The sequence below is a fragment of the Megalops cyprinoides genome, chromosome 7 (assembly GCF_013368585.1).
Source record: "Megalops cyprinoides isolate fMegCyp1 chromosome 7, fMegCyp1.pri, whole genome shotgun sequence".
NCBI classification, from domain to species: Eukaryota; Metazoa; Chordata; class Actinopteri; order Elopiformes; family Megalopidae; genus Megalops; species Megalops cyprinoides.
This window is the reverse complement of record NC_050589.1, coordinates 4550923-4567313: the sequence shown is the minus strand read 5'-3', so window position 1 is coordinate 4567313 and position 16391 is coordinate 4550923. Positions and strand designations below refer to the sequence as shown.

The window sequence follows — 16391 nt, the reverse complement described above, 5'->3', positions numbered from 1 at the left end:
TACCGCACAGTGAAGATGTCGTCAAGACCCGTGATTTGTTCACAGACACCCGAAGAATGACAGATGATGACGCATTCACTTTCACAGTCCATCATGAAACAACACTGGGTGATGTGAGCTGCCCACACAAGGGCCGGCCAATTCCCCCACAGCCTAAGAGCACTGCACGCTAGCTCAACACATGCCGTGTGTGCGTGCCGCTTGTTTGAGGTGTAAGGATTAAAACTTCAACGCATTAGTGTAAGGACAAAGCTAGTACTTTTGTGACAGACCTAATATCACCCAGTGTCATTACATAAAACCATGTGTAAGTAGATCCAAGTGGATAACACCTCGATTCCTTGATTGCTGTGTGCCAAACATGAAGCTGACCAACAGAAAACAGAGTAACTCACAATTTTACAAAAAAAGAAAACGAAAACTGTTTTTTAAAATGGGATAATCTTCTGGTTGATTTTGTTCGATCAAGAGGTAAAAAAGTGGAACAACTCTACAGAAATTAAAAAGGGGCATTGTGAGTTATTCTTTGCTTAGAAGATCTGAAGGTATGAATACTGATGTAATGACAGACTGAAGACAACATTCATTAAATTTTGCTAGACAGAGATCACATATGAACTTCGGAGCATGTCTGCATCTGATGTTTGACAGTGGACTTTTGAAATAAAAATGCCGCCACTGTAATCGGGGCTCATATCTAAAGAGATTCTCAGCAGTATAAATTTAAACATCTCCACAAAAGACAAGCCAGCGCAAAAGGTGAAAATCAGTTGCTGCCATCAAGATTAAAACACCTTGCCCTTTAAGCTTCACGTCAAAGCACAATGCATTGCACTGGTGAATTTTCATTGGCTGATCCCCTAAAATGGGAGGGGATACATTGCTTGTCACCCCTGCAGCAGGTACTACTGCAGATTACTGCAGGGAAAAGAAATTGGAGAGATCTGGCTGGCACCATCACATTCAGTCCAGCACACGTTACTGAGAATCTCCAGAGCTGCATGAAGCTTCAGGGAATGGGAGCAAGCCTCTGCTGTAGCCTTCAGTACTCTCTCCTCCCTTTGGGCTAGGGACACTGGATCTACTTTTGTAAATGAAAAATGCTGGTGAGCACAGCTGTCACAGTCATGTCACAACTCATGTTCTGAATGAGTTGGCATCTCGAATGCTAGTGGCTCATTCCTGTGGGGGGAGGGGGGGGCGGAGTCAGGGGGAGGCGGAGTCAGGGGGAGGGGCCTGTGGCGCATGCAGGGTGCCGATTGGTTCAAACTACACCTGAGTTATGTGGGGCACCTTCAGGGCTCCTAACAATTTCCTGCTTCTAAAAGCAGCGATTGGACAAAGAGGGGTCCACTGAAATCACAAAACAGAACAGAGGGAAGAAAAGATCAGAGAGCAAGAGAGGATGGGAAGGAAAACAGAGAAAGTGAACACAGCTGATAGAAGAGAAGCTAGAACAAGGCACAGAAGATAAACACACAAACGGCAGTGTGGACGTCTGCAATGCACTGCATGTGACAGCAGTGACCAGGTTTGCTACTGCTACAGTTCGGCCTGGAGGAAACCAATGCCAACATTAGAATACTGTCATAGTCCATCCCATTTCCTCGCCCATATAAAGTAATCTTTATGATCCACACAACCCGGCAGCTATTTCAGATCACTTAAATAAACATTTGGCAATATATTTGGCAATACTTATATGTTCATATACTGGGAATAAGTATTTGGCATTCGAAGAGCACATTTCCAAGAAAAATACACTGGACCTTTTCAAGCAGAAACAAACATCCCCCATGTGGTCCGAAGTTTTCTTCAAGCGACTTTGTCATAAGCTCCAGATGAGATTCAGTCATATTACTTTACAAATACCCTTTCATCAAACTCCTGTGTCCAGTGTTTTTCATTGCAGTAACATTCAGCCTGCAGCTGTTTTTCATTACACAAGCCTCAACATAACGATTACAGACAAATCTCTTCTATGTCTGTGTAAGCTGACATTATCTGGCTAAGCTAATGCGATTACAGGTAGCAGGTACTGACTAGCTATTTATCCAAAACATCAGCTATGCCTAGGTTGAATCTGAGTATTAATATCTTTATCATTTTGAATGCAAGTTTGGCTACACATTTCTTTGTGTGTCTTTTGTCATGAGACGACCTCTCTACTTGTGCTTTTTGAACCCGTGTTACTTATTCGAGGTGTTTTGTTGGGAGAAACAGTTTGATATGACCTTGTGTGTTCATTAGAATAGGCCACAAGGTCAGACTGAAAAAACAAGCAGTCAGCCCTGAACACTGATACTTCAGCTTCCCCAACAGCTCTTTCTGTGAACTAAAACAATGACATTATGTCCATTTTGCGATTTAAAAAACACATACATACTTCTTGAAATAAAACGGTACACCACTTTCACTAATACAGGACAATGTTTACAGTCAGGTAAACATTCAATTTGATACCAGAGGGTCTTGTAAAATGGTTCTACCGAGACTGAGTATGACTGAACTTGGCAGGTCATATCAGAGTTAAAGTCTTTTGTTGAACTGAAAAAAGCAGCACAGCTTTCCTTGTGCTGCACTTCCTCCACATGGGAGTGAAAACTCTGGAGGCAAGGGAGATTCTGCCATGGGTTTAGCTCGTACGTCAGTCAGTGCCAAACCCCCAAAGACAATACACGGACAGGGGGAAAAAAAACCCCCCAGAAAACTCTGACACATTAGCCTGCCTTATTAATTGTGATCGGGTTGATCGTGGACATTTATAAATGATGATTCATTGCAGTAAAGCTGTCAGAGTGGTCTCCACTCTGCCTGAACACACAGATGACACATGTATCCTGATACACAGCTGCAGTCTGGATTAGACTGTCCCGCTCTGAGGGTCTCGCCGTAATTGCGTTTAATATTCTTGGGCGGTTAATGAGCAATTTCAACCGTTTGACTGTGCTGATTGCCTGGCAATAGCGAACTGCTGGGCATTCACCGAGAGCTCTCGAATAAATTGCATTTTCCTTAATTTAATTCCATCTTCAGATCTCTCTTATGCTATATTTATGTGCCCTTTCAGTTTCTATCTTTACAGAACTCAACCATCTGAACTGCTCGGAGACATGGTTATTAAACCAGCTTCCAAGTCTCATGTTGAGTGTGGCGAAAAGGAAAACAAACTTCTGAATCACCAGGATTTCAAGGCATTATGTACCATGACCAAACCCTTCACCAGTCTGAGCCAGACTTCAGTCTTAATCTATTTGTTTTGGACCATCACATTTTATGAAAGGTATTCACACCTGTCATAGCTTTTAACTGACTATCACATTATGCTCTAGGTCTGTCCCGTGACGTGTTTTCGACTTGCTGAATTTTATGCTACACTGATTAATGGGAACAGCTGTGCTTTCAAAATATTTTACCAACACTTTACTGAGTACTTACCTTACCAGTGATGTCATTCACAGCTACATGAACAAAGATGGAAGCCTCCTCCATACCTTCCAAATACACATGCCGATAACCTTGGAGACACAGAAAACCAGTAAGGAAGACAGCACTGACAGGGGTTCTATACCAGGTCAAAACAAATGTCAATCTCCATAATCCCTGGAAGCACAGAGGGGAGAGCTGGATCGCCCCCCGGCGAGATGAATAAATGATTACAGGCGCATGTGTTGAGACACCGGGAGGACAGCAAGGTCACCCGGCTCACCCGTGCCGCATGGCCGCGGGCACCGTGCCCGGTGAGGAGAGCCGGCTGCCCGTACCTGGCATCATGCTCCTGAAGGCGATGGTCCTCTGACCGATGAAGTCCTGCCCGATGGGGTCGTGATCCCACACCAGGAACCGCACCAGGGCGATCTCCGGCATGTGGAGTGTGAAGACCAGGGTCTCCTCCCACATGGGGTTGAAACCTGCCTCGGGTGCGGAGAGTAGAGGGAGAGGGAGAGGGAGGGGGGAGGGGTCCGTCAGCTTTAAAACTCATGAATCATTCATTCCGGCTGCAACGGGGGCAGAGGCAGTACCTCGCCCTCAGAAGTGCGCTCCCAAAGCCAAGCTCCTGCATTATACATCACACAAAGGGATTGTCTGACTCCGCGATGTGCAAGCCCGACAACCCAGCGCCGCAGAACAGAAGCATCAATGCGCTTTTTTTGTGAACGAAATGGGGGGGGTCGGGTTGCTCACCTAAGTGGAAAGAATGGATTAACCGCATGTGTGCTGTGTGCATGCACACGTCGCCCGGTGGAAGTTTCAGGTTGCCACTCACCGTTGTCGTCCACTACTCTGGTCTGCTCCTTGCAGCAGTCCACGGGCAAGCCGATGATCTCGACCTCGACGAACGGATCGATGATCTGCAGGACAGACATCACTCCGAGGTTTCAACATGCACATACTGCGACACCCTCTTCACAGTAAACACACGAGCACATCCAGCTTTCACAAAGCAGTTTAAAGATGCCAATCGGGTCATCTCTTCAGTTAAAGGGCTCTGGAGCCCATTTGGATACTTTCACTCAGATACAAGAGTATTCCCTCATATTTAAGATATTCAGCAGTACAGAGGAATATCAGGCTCTTGAATTACCTCATGTGCTTAAAATCAGGGTTCTCAAAAACAACTGCAGTGACGGCATGCTCTTTCTTTCAGCTTCACTGAAATATTTATAAAGTATCAGCTCCCTTTACTGTATCATTACACAATCTGTACAACAATGTCTTTGGCAGCAAGGCTGCATGTTTGAAAGAGGCAAGTCTGATTATAATGCCAAAGTATAAGATCTACCCCACTTGGCCAGTAGGGGGCAGGAGAGAGGGAGAAATAGCATCTTGGAAAATCTTGTTGCCACACCATCTCTGATAGGTGCATGGACAGCAATTGGCCAAGCTACCCTTCTTACCACCGAAGGATACAAATATCTTTTTGCATTCAGAGTGTACCCGTGCAGAATACTGCTGCAAGGGTAAATATACTAAGGATGGGTATAAAATGATAGAGCCGTTTCATATTTTGCCTACGTGTGTGATTTAGCTGCAGTGACACTCTCAGCAACGAAAAGGGAAACTGCTTTTGGAGATTAAAGCAGCAGATTGCATAAGAGGAGAGAGCAGGCAGCGGCCAAGCCGGTTAGACTGAACATTTTAGAATACTCCAAAAAAAAAAAAAAAAAAACACTGCTTTGGATGACATCTGCAGCTCCGCTAATAAACTTGTTTCCCGTCCTGTAGCTGTGAGGCGGATGTGCCAGAGGCAAGATCCAGTTTATTCAGTTCAGTAAGGTCACATGGTGCTCTTCCCAAATGACCCGCTGGGTTTGTGGTTACCTGGTCAGTATGCCTTTTCTCATCGCAGAAACACACGCTGTGCAGTTCAGAGGAAGGGGAAACCAATCTCGCCTGATGCAGGACTCGCCTGATCCTAAACCTTACCCGGTCACAGCATAGCCTCCTTTGAACTTGTGCCCCCCTCCCCTACTTGTTTTTCCCTTACAAAGCAGAGGAGGAGCACATGCCGCAGCTGGCCAGCAGGGGGCGGTGTGAGGCCGTTCATACCTCTCCTCTGTCTCCCAGCATCGAGTCCTTCGGCTTGGGCAGCTGCTGGCCGCTGATGATCTTCAGCACGAGCTGCTTCTTCATCTGCCCCGGCAGAGGGTCCTCCATCATGGGGTTAAAGGTACCTGGGGGGAGAGCCAGGCAATGCTTAATCGTTAACATTACAAGACATGGCTCTTCCCCGCTCACCTGAACTCCCGAAACGCTACCACCTAAAGCAATTTATTTCTTAAATCTTGTTCTCCTTTAAAAAAACGGTTTCATGCACTCATATCTCTTGCAGCTAGTTTGTATCTTGTCTGGCCAACTATTGAAACTTGGTCATGCAGCATTTCTAATATTGTTGATTGGCTTTTTGCTTGTATTGTACTCTGTCTCACTTGTAAGTCACTTTGGATAAAAGCATCTGCCAAAGGAATAAATGTAAATGTAAAAGTAAATTATTGTCATTTAGCAGACTTTGTTATACACAGTGACTTACACAGATTACAGTAATATCCATTTATACAGCTGGATATTTACTGAGGCAATTCTGGGTTAAGTACCTTGCCCAGGGGCACAGCAGCAGCGCCACAGCAGAGAATAAAACTGGCAACCTCTCAGCTAAAAGCCCTGCTCCTTACTACTATGGTACACTGTCGCCCCATCAATTCTCAGCCTTCACCTGCCACCTACCCCACCCAGGCCAAAGAGCCAAGGGCGCTCACCTTCGCACATGCATGTGGGTTTCAGGATGTACCCAGAGTTCCCATTGCTGTAGAACTTGGCTCGGTTCAGCTGTAGCACCCGGCCCTCTGACTGGTAGTTCAAAGCAACTGAGAGGACAAGAGAGAATGAGTCTGAAATATCTGGCATAACAACAGTTAGGGCGTAACAATTATTGTTATATTACATGCATTTAGCAGACGCTTTTATTCAGAGCGACTTCCAGCACAACAGAACACAAGTGTATCCATTCAAGTTAAATGAGCAAGGGTGTCAGACCAGGCTAACAACACTCCCAGAGTGTGAGCATCACACCATTCAAGCCCTACCACAAGTTAACTTGTGCAATCTAATTAGGTAAAGGTAGTACCCAGGTATCTATGGTAAAGCTGATTCAGTGTCAGATCAGGTGAACTGTGATATGGTCAAAAAATGTACAGGTCCAGGATTAGGCTCTATATGAGTGTTAAGCATGGAAAAAGGGGAATGCTGTACTTCTGACATGAAACAGTCCCATCTTTGGGTGAAGGGGACAGCTTGTAAACGTTACTCTAAGGGGCCAAGCCAGCTGGCAGTGACAGTCTGCTGGGGGCGTCTCATACCCAGGTGGCAGCCAGCGTTCCAGAAGGGCTGGGGGTTGAAGTTGCTGGAGTCCACGCGGTAGGAGGAGGGGTATATGCGTGACAGCTGCCGCTGGTTGAAGTGGACGAACTGGCCAGGCTTCTGCTGCAGTATCTGGTGGGCCTTGGTCTCACTGAAAGATGACACCTGCCAACTGCAGGCGGCCGCTACGGTCACATGCACACATGCACATGCACGCATACAGAAACACACACACAAACACACACAAACACACACACAGACACAGACACAGACACAGACACAGACACACACACACAGACACAGACACACAGACACAGACACAGACACACACACACACACACACACACACACACACACACACACACACAGACACAGACACAGACACAGACACAGACACAGACACAGACACAGACACAGACACAGACACACAGACACAGACACAGACACACAGACACAGACACAGACACAGACACAGACACATATATACACACACATACACACACACACACACACACACACACACACACACACACACACACACACACACACAAACACAGTCAGTACAGTGATGAACTTTCCCTCAGCTCTCATGTACACTCATCTGGGCAGACTGAGATGTAGTGGATTAGAACGTTGCATTTAAGGGAATGGGTTCTAATCTCAGGTGAGACATGGCTGTTGCACTCTTGTCTGATGTAATAAAACTGCTGCCTGATGTACACTTCCTCTCTCTGTTCTATACTTCCTCTCCCTTCTGATGTACACCTCCTCTCCCCTCCTATCCCTTGTACACTTCCTAACTCGTTGGTTCTCTGTTCTACACTTTCTAATGTGTACTATTTTTCCTTTCCAATATTCAGTTCCTCTCCTCTCCTCTCTTGTATGCCTCCTTTCTTCTCTCTTCTCTGTTGTAAGGGAAGAAGGAAGTGTAGAACAGAGGGAGGAAGCGTACACCTCCTCTCCCGCCTGGTGTACACCTCCTCTCCCGCCTGGTGTACACTTCCTCTGATGCCTAAGTACAGTCCTCTACATAACAGACAGACCCTGACACCTTCAGAAATTTCAAGTGCCTTCCAATTCTCACTGCTGACAATACTGAAATACTCAGGAGGTGTATCCGCTATCAGCGTGTCTAATTCTGGACGTGGGGAGATGAGCTCCGATTTTCCCCGCTCACCTTGCGTCTCAACGTCGTGTACTCCAACGGACTTGGTGTACTTGACGAGGTCTGAAAGCGCCCTGGAGAGCTTCATGGTCTTCTTCTTCCTGAGGGTGCACAAAGGAGGAGCATATGGGCCTTTTAATTCACACCAAAACCGCTTCCCCTTTCCGCTACGCAGGGACTCGCCGGTGCGAACGCCGCATTATGTATTCATAGCGCAGACTGGCAAAGATGAATTAGGCCAGACAGGGACCCTAGGAGACAGTGCTAAACAAACAGTGAAGGCATGTGTTGAAAAAAAACTGCTTTATTAAAAGTACTTTTATTCCCCGTGTATGTTTACTGAGAAAAGCACACGGGGGGGAGCAAGGCCGATTTTAGCATCAGAGGCATGAGGCACGAGAGCGGCAGCAGAAACCGCGGTGCTGCCGTGCTGTTGATCAGCATTGGAGGGAGGTTAACACTGCAGCGGAAGCCGTGATGACGGCATGCCCCGGACCCGCATTGGAGGGAGGTTAACACTGCAGCGGAAGCCGTGATGACGGCATGCCCTGGACCCGCATTGGAGGGAGGTTAACACTGCAGCGGAAGCCGTGATGACGGCATGCCCTGGACCCGCATTGGAGGGAGGTTAACACTGCAGCGGAAGCCGTGATGACGGCATGCCCTGGACCCGCATTGGAGGGAGGTTAACACTGCAGCGGAAGCAGGGATGAAGGCATGCCCCGGACCCGCATTGGAGGGAGGTTAACACTGCAGCGGAAGCAGGGATGAAGGCATGCCCCGGACCCGCATTGGAGGGAGGTTAACACTGCAGCGGAAGCCGTGATGACGGCATGCCCTGGACCCGCATTGGAGGGAGGTTAACACTGCAGCGGAAGCCGTGATGACGGCATGCCCCGGACCCGCATTGGAGGGAGGTTAACACTGCAGCGGAAGCAGGGATGAAGGCATGCCCCGGACCCGCATTGGAGGGAGGTTAACACTGCAGCGGAAGCAGGGATGAAGGCATGCCCCGGACCCGCATTGGAGGGAGGTTAACACTGCAGCGGAAGCCGTGATGACGGCATGCCCTGGACCCGCATTGGAGGGAGGTTAGCACAGTAGCCCAGTAACAGCGGTGATGCAGGTGTGCACTTGGTACGCATTACAAAGAGATGAGCGCAGTGATAGTAATAAACACTGTGGACAGATAGCGTTGTGGACGTATAAGCAGTGCTGTGGACAGGCAGTCAGTGCTGTGGACTAGAAGTGCCGTGGATAGGCACTGCTGTGGAATAGCAGAGCTATGGACAGGCAGTATTGTAGACAGGCAGTACTGTGGACAGGCAGTGCTGAGGATAGGCAGTATTGTGAACAGGCAGTGTAGTGGACAGGCAGTATAGTGGACAGGCAGTATAGTGGAAAGGCAGGCACAGTTGAGGACAGGCAGTATTGTAGACAGGCAGTACTGTGGACAGGCAGTGTAGTGGACAGGCAGTATAGTGGACAGGCAGTATAGTGGACAGGCAGTATAGTGGAAAGGCAGGCACAGTTGAGGACAGGCAGTATTGTAGACAGGCAGTATTGTGGACAGGTACAGCTGTGGACCAGCAGTGACCTGGACAGGCGGTGTTGTGGACAGGCAGTGCTGAGGACAGACAGTTTTGTAGACAGGCAGTGCTGTGGCTACCTGCTGTGATGCAGAGGGGCCCGGGAGGCGCTGCTGGAGCTCTCCTGGTCTGTGTCGGTGTCCTCCAGACTGGAGGCCTTCTTCAGCTTGGCTGTCTTTTTCTGCGAGGCAGAAGGAACAGGGAAGGAGCACTCATCATTCAGAAGCCTCTCTTCCCTCGGCAGGCGCGTTAAACATCACAGGAGCATCAGGGCCTCTGGGGGCAGAGGATCGCGGCGGCAGGGGAATTCACAGCACAAAGAGACGCCACCCGGGCTGCCCGGGGGATCCGAGTGGCGGTGAGGCGCACCGAAGCGAGGAGAGAGGGAGGAGGAGGATGTGCAGTGGGGGGTGGGAGGGGTGGGGGGGATGTGAGGAGAGTGGGAGTAAAGTGCTGGGGGGGCAGGGGGTGGAAGAGAGCCGGGGGAGGGGGGGGGTTAGATGAGGAGGGTGCTGGGGACAGGTTGGCGGTGTTAAGAGGTGAAGCAGTGAGCCGGAGGAGGTGACGGGGGCTGGGCGCGGACTTGCCTTGCGCTTGGAAAAGCTGCCCATGAAGGACCGGCCCAGGCGCTTGTTGGTGTTGGGGTTCGCCTCGTCTCCGGTGTCTGTGCCGTCCTCGCCTTTGCCCTGGAAGGAAAAGCAAAGGCTCCAGCACCAACACACAGAGGAAGAGGGCAGGACTGGAACAGGCTGAGAGCACCTCACACAGGTACTACAGAGCAGAATTCCAGCTTCGAACACTAAAAAAAACCCATAGCTCTGAGCTTCAGAAAGCCACGGGCTGGGAGACATACAGTATAATAAGGACCCTCACACATGCAGGGTCCACACCTGAGGAATTGCTACCCTCAGGAATACCGAGATGAAGTCTGACTAAATGAGAGGCTTCGAATGCCATAAACGGCCAAAATAACCATGAAACACAAAAACCACAAACTCAGACGAATGACACAAAAACCAGAATGGCTTTCTAATCCATTTTAAAAAGAACTTACAATTTATGGCACTAGGTGGCAGTTTGGTTCTTTCGAACTTCATTCTTGACCCAAGAATATTTAAAGTGACTTTTCTTTGCCCTGTGCCACAAATATTACACCCAAAACTAGGCTGCTCCAATCATGAGAGAAGATGCCTGACCAAAGCCACTGTGCCATGCTGAATGTGAATGATCCAACAATCTGATAAAATTGATCAAACTCAGCCACACAATCAACAATGTACTTTTATGGAGAATCAATGTGAGAACAGTGAGATATGGTTTAAAAAGCACATATAGCTGCATTAGGAAAGGTATTGGCCATCGGTATCTTGTATACTGGTAGGAAATTAAGCTAAACAGTTTTGCATGGTAACAATGTCTTTCAGTTGATGAGAATGAGTGAAATGTAATGAAAAGAAACGTCAACAGGGCGTGATTATCCCGGAAAACTGTGATTCTTCTCAAGAACCTGCAATCATTCCTGCAGATGCATACCAGCAAAATCAGTTTAACTGCTTTGGCACCAAAGCAGACTTAACACCTTTGATTGCAAATCTAAAGGCCTTTGGGTAAAATCTTCCACTGTACTGGAGCACTAGTGCATCTAACAAAAGTCAACTTCCATTTATTGTTTGTGTTTTGTACCCAATTCCGAAGGATACCATTTCAACGGGTCAAACAGATCTAGGTCAATTAATAAATTAGGCATCTGAAATGTGTCCAACTTGGCAGCGTGCAGAACCACTTCACTGAAATCCTCCCTCCCTGCATCCTCAGAGCAGAGTGCAATCCTCGCTGTTCAGGGAGGGGAAGTGTGTTGCTAACTGAGCTGAAACGGTTCATTGCTCTCCTTTTGAATGGGTGCACACACTCCACTGCGCTCTGAGTGGAAGGAACCGCCCGCGCGATCAGGCACCCCAACACGACCCGCCTGCGCTAAGTATTTATCATTATTAGGGGAGGGAGCAGACGAGACAGGCCCGGCAAGCAGGCACAATTACAGTGCTAATGAAACATGCCAGGAATTAATTACACCCGGCAACTGGGGGGGGGGGGCTGCACTGGTGACAGCTGCACTGGTGAAAGTTTGCATTGACTTCAGTGGGGGAAAAAAAGAAGCTCAGAGAACTATGGGATTAGCGTACAATACAGCTCTATGTGGTCCGAATACAGTAAATGGTAAATGCTGTGAGCTGCAGGCAAAGCTTGCAGACGTTTGGGGAGGGGTCTTAGAGCAAACCGCAGTGATATTTTATCATTAATAATATGCTAACATGTTCAATGGCTGGCCAGTAACAGCACAGGTAGATAACCCCTCATCCCCTGTGTAGCTGTGAGAAAGAGGACTCAAGAAGACCCCATCCTGCGTACACACACAGTACCACTGGGGGCTAGAAAGTAGGTGGCAACAGAATTTAGACAGCTTTCAAACTGGAGCTGATATGGAGGATGCTGGCAAAGACAGGCAGGTGAGGGGCCACAAGCAGAGGAGAGTTGATGTGTTCTGTAGGGAAATGCTGTGTGAAAGCTGCGTTTGGCAGGATGCAGTGAGGGTTCCTCTCTGGACCCCTGTGGGGAGGTTGTGCAGGAGTGCTGCTGGAGTGGATGGAGAAACGCAACATATTTTCACTTGATAAAGGCTGGTGAGGAACCCGATGGGACACCAGTTAACCCCCTAGAGATTACACAGCTACTGGTACTGTAATACGGAGAAATTTCTAGGGCCCTGGTGTGCGTGTGTGTGCGCATGTGAGTGTGTGTGTGTGTGCACGTGCATGTGTGTATGTTGGGGGAAGGGGGGGGGGGGGGTTGTAGACAGCGCAGAACTTCGATTCGATGTGTTCACGTTCTGAGAACAGAGGAATATAAAGGTTACAGCTGTAATCAACTTGCTCAGGTGATATTTTCCATTTGACAGACCAATGATTACAGTATCTCAGCGCAGCCTTGCTCCAAAGGTTAGGACAAAACCAGGATCATGAAGGAGGTGCTAGAGGGAATTAACTGGCCCTGATTAATACTCTCTTTCTCCGAAGCCATTACGGACATAACCCTTTATTCCCACTGTGTTCTCTGGCTCTCTTGTACATTTTGAAATGACACCAACCGGTCTCCCTGATGTTCTACCAAAGGCATGCTGTGATAATGGGTCAAACTGTCCTCTCCCTCAAACACATTTGACCAAGACATTAATTTCAGTTTTTTTCATCTGACAGCATTCAGTCTAATGCTAAATGAAGAGCAAAGCACAGGTTACCTGATAATACACGCAAGACTGTGTGCCACCGCAGTCTAACAAGACTCTATATACTGTTATTCATTCACGTAACAGTATGTTGTTACGTGTAACAGTATGCTGCGGTCTTTGCAACTTCTTACGCAGAACATTCCTGCTATTACATCCCCTAGTACCCGCCCCCCTGAAAAAACAATGCAATCTAACAAAAAAAAAAAAAAACAATCAATTACAATATTCAACACTACATAACGTGGCCACTAAAGGGCGCTGTACCTTCACTATTGTAACCGCATGCGTACAGAACCCTTCAGAACAATCCAGCTCGCAAAATGCAATTTCAAATTAATTTGGCAATGATGACATTATGCATAATATGCATTTGACAGCAGTTGGCTAGCCGGTGTGGGGAAAAAATAGGCAGTTCATTTAAACAGTGATAAAAATAGCTGCTGTTCCAGTCCAGTAGCTTCCCTTTCATTCTCTTTCATTCAACTGCACAATAAGGCCATTAGGATGTTGCTTAGTTTTGGAAATATTATTATTGCTGTCATATATATACATGGAGCTGTTATTTATTTGCTTAAAAAAGAGATAGTCAAACATGCATTTAAAGACTAAGCCAATCCAAGAAGCTTCTGTAAGCCAGCTGGAGGGAAGTCTTTCTGATCAACAAACGGAGCTCAATAATTCCAGCTGGTTCAGGTGTAGTGCCGGCCTGACTTACATGCACTGACAGTCTGTTGACTTCACATCGGTGTCACTTGCTAATGCTCCCTCAGCATTCACATTCAAAATATTCTTCCACCTGACTGGGCCGCTGGCATTTTTAATGAAAGGTTCTCTCCCCCTTGCTGCAAAATCTTTCACTGCATGCAGACCGGCGGAGGTCTCTAATATAAATGACCAGCCAGAGACAGTGTTGGCTGGCAGCAAGCAGAATGACTGAATTGTGTGCGGAGGGACACTGAAGGCAATGTGATGTGTGTGAGTGCTGCTTGAGGTGAAACAAAAAAAAAAATTAGCAATTTGAAAACGAATACTTATGACCAGACATATTCAGGCTATGCACTGCATATGACAGTTTCTAGACGTACATGCATAAGTGCACTCGAGGAACTCTCGACTTTGGGGGGTTGCAGAGATTGTACAGACAACTAGCAAGCAGAAAAAAACAATAATGTGTGTTTACAGTACTTTTTGCTATGTAGGGCAGAAGATGCTGGAAGTGCTCGGGGATGAGCAGAGGCGGACACAGAGACAATGGAACAGCGCTCTGGAACAGAGAGCCAGGCTGGCAGACGGCATCGGTGGTACAGTATGCCATGGAGACAAAGGTGTCACAGGTGGGGAGTGTCATTTATGCAAACCACCCTACAGGTAAACACGCTCACAGATGATGTCATAATCATGTGTGGCCACTCACCGGATGTTTGTCCCCCGGGACAGGGCTGCCTTTCTGCTAATGGAGGGAAGGGAGACCATACCGTCAAAAACAACAACAACAGCAGCAGCAGCAGCAGATTCAGCTGAGGAAGGGCCGGGCGAACAGAGACATGCAGCCCCGAGGAGGAGACGCAAAACCTACAAGGATCTGCACTCGGCAGGCTGTCAGGGGGATGTTCGGATCCTTGTACATTCCCACAATGCCATGCAGCCATGGCCACAAACAACAGACAAAAGAGCAGGCCCCGCCTCAAACCTCCCCAAAGCATGTCACACTGGGTCTGCGAAACTTCCACTACAGTTCCTACATTACATCTTAACAGTGAATCAGGTGGGTGACTCAGAGGATGAAAATAACCCATTTGGAAGGGTAAAATCCAGGTCCCAACCCAGCAGCTCGGTGAAAGCAATCCCAAAGCAGACTGGCACTCTTCCATTTTTCACTCCACTACCGCAAGCTGTTAGACAGAGCCCCTCGGGGGCCGAGCTACAAGGGCCGCCGAGTGCGAGAGCCCAGCTCACCGGCTAAACGATGTGATCACACACCTCTGTGATAATGTGCCGAGGAAGCTCTGGGAACACACTGACACTAAAACCGAAACCCAGCAAAGACAGCCGTAAAGGGTAAAATTAGTCTGTCTGTCTTTGGAACATGACAAAAGATGAATAAAGGAAGGGGAAAAATATATTCAGCTATTTTATAAAGGAGTAGTTCACCTATAAAGAGAAAATACCTTCAGGGTAGGCTTCTCGCTCAGCTTCCCGGAGGGTGGCAGGGCGGCAATGGTGAAGCTGTCCGGATCCTCCCGGTCCCGGATTTTGGACTCCTTCATCAAGGTGTCCAGCTTCTTCTTCGCCACGTTTTCCACCTGCTTCCTGTTTACAGATGTCTGTGTGCAGAGACACAGGTGTGAGAAGAGAGGCAGGCCTTATGGCCACGGAGAAGATCACCTCAGGGAGAACTCGGATGTGCAGAAATCAAAACGCTGACAAACAAGAAGAAAATGAGCCTACTTTCGCTGGTTAGTTTCTGGTGAGATGATCAGGCCACTGGGGATTAAACACATGCAGTGGAGAAAAACAAAGAATCCCACACAAAGAGAGGACATTTGTGTTGCTGCTGGAGAAAAGCTGAAGTAAACATCCCTTCCCCATCGATTTCATTTGTCTTAGAGTTTTTCTGTTCTTATTATTGAATTTTTTAAAGCATGGTTGTCGCTGTGTTGACAAAAAATGGCTGAACTAAGTCTTTTCAAAACAGCTGTGGATATAAATTTGTGTGGCACATAATTCTGTCTGTAAATTAACTCATGTCTTTTTGGCTAAGAATTAGCTTAACCCCATCACAGAAAATTTGCCCAACGAAAACTGCTGAAAGTAAATTTGCCATTACATGAATTGGGATAATGAATTGGCATATTTGCTTATTATTTTGTGTTCTGGTGGTTAATGGTGAACTGAAAACAAATTCATGTTTGACTGAGTTTCTACACAATAACCACGAGGTGTCGAGGGGTGAAGTTCTTAACAGTTCTTTTTGCATTACGTCGAACCTCATTTGACCTGGTTCTGTTGTGGTCACAGCGTGAAGAAACAGCCTTGATGGTGAAAATACAGGACCACGGAGGTGATAAAGATGTCAGAATCCCCCATTCTCTACAGATCTCTCACACTAGCTGGCACATTCATGCTCTGGCCTGCATTTCTTTCTGTTCATTAATTAAATCAAGAGCTTGTTCGTTCTCCTTATCTAGTGACCTTTTCACTCCAAGTTACATCGTTCACTGGGCCTGAGCACCAGGATAGCCATTTTTAGACATGGAAAAAAAACTAGTCTAAGTAACCTTAGCAATATTATACTGCTGAAATGTCTACGCAAACATAAAATGCACTACATGATTGACACGTCATTTGACCTCAGGTGTGAGACCACTATATGTATAGAAAATTTACATTACTGCAGATAAACATGTTCAGCAGTATGATGACACAAGATAAGATTTTGGAGATGAAATAGCAGGGAAACAATACCCCTTGATGAATCATGATTTTAGAGAAT

General features: G+C 47.3%; 1 protein-coding gene across 1 annotated transcript in view; it reads right to left on the bottom strand.

Annotated features, from left to right (window-relative positions):
- The window catches only part of plch2a (phospholipase C, eta 2a), a 141457-nt gene that overhangs the window by 9968 nt on the left and 115098 nt on the right, over window positions 1-16391 (bottom strand). Inside the window, exons 11-20 of the mRNA XM_036532535.1 lie at window positions 15067-15222; window positions 10200-10298; window positions 9693-9793; window positions 8036-8124; window positions 6858-7043; window positions 6258-6365; window positions 5551-5675; window positions 4268-4352; window positions 3765-3911; window positions 3439-3518 (exon numbers count right to left, since the gene is read on the bottom strand). Of these exons, the coding sequence (XP_036388428.1) occupies window positions 3439-3518; window positions 3765-3911; window positions 4268-4352; window positions 5551-5675; window positions 6258-6365; window positions 6858-7043; window positions 8036-8124; window positions 9693-9793; window positions 10200-10298; window positions 15067-15222 (1176 nt within the window). The remainder of the gene's footprint in view (window positions 1-3438; window positions 3519-3764; window positions 3912-4267; window positions 4353-5550; window positions 5676-6257; window positions 6366-6857; window positions 7044-8035; window positions 8125-9692; window positions 9794-10199; window positions 10299-15066; window positions 15223-16391) is intronic.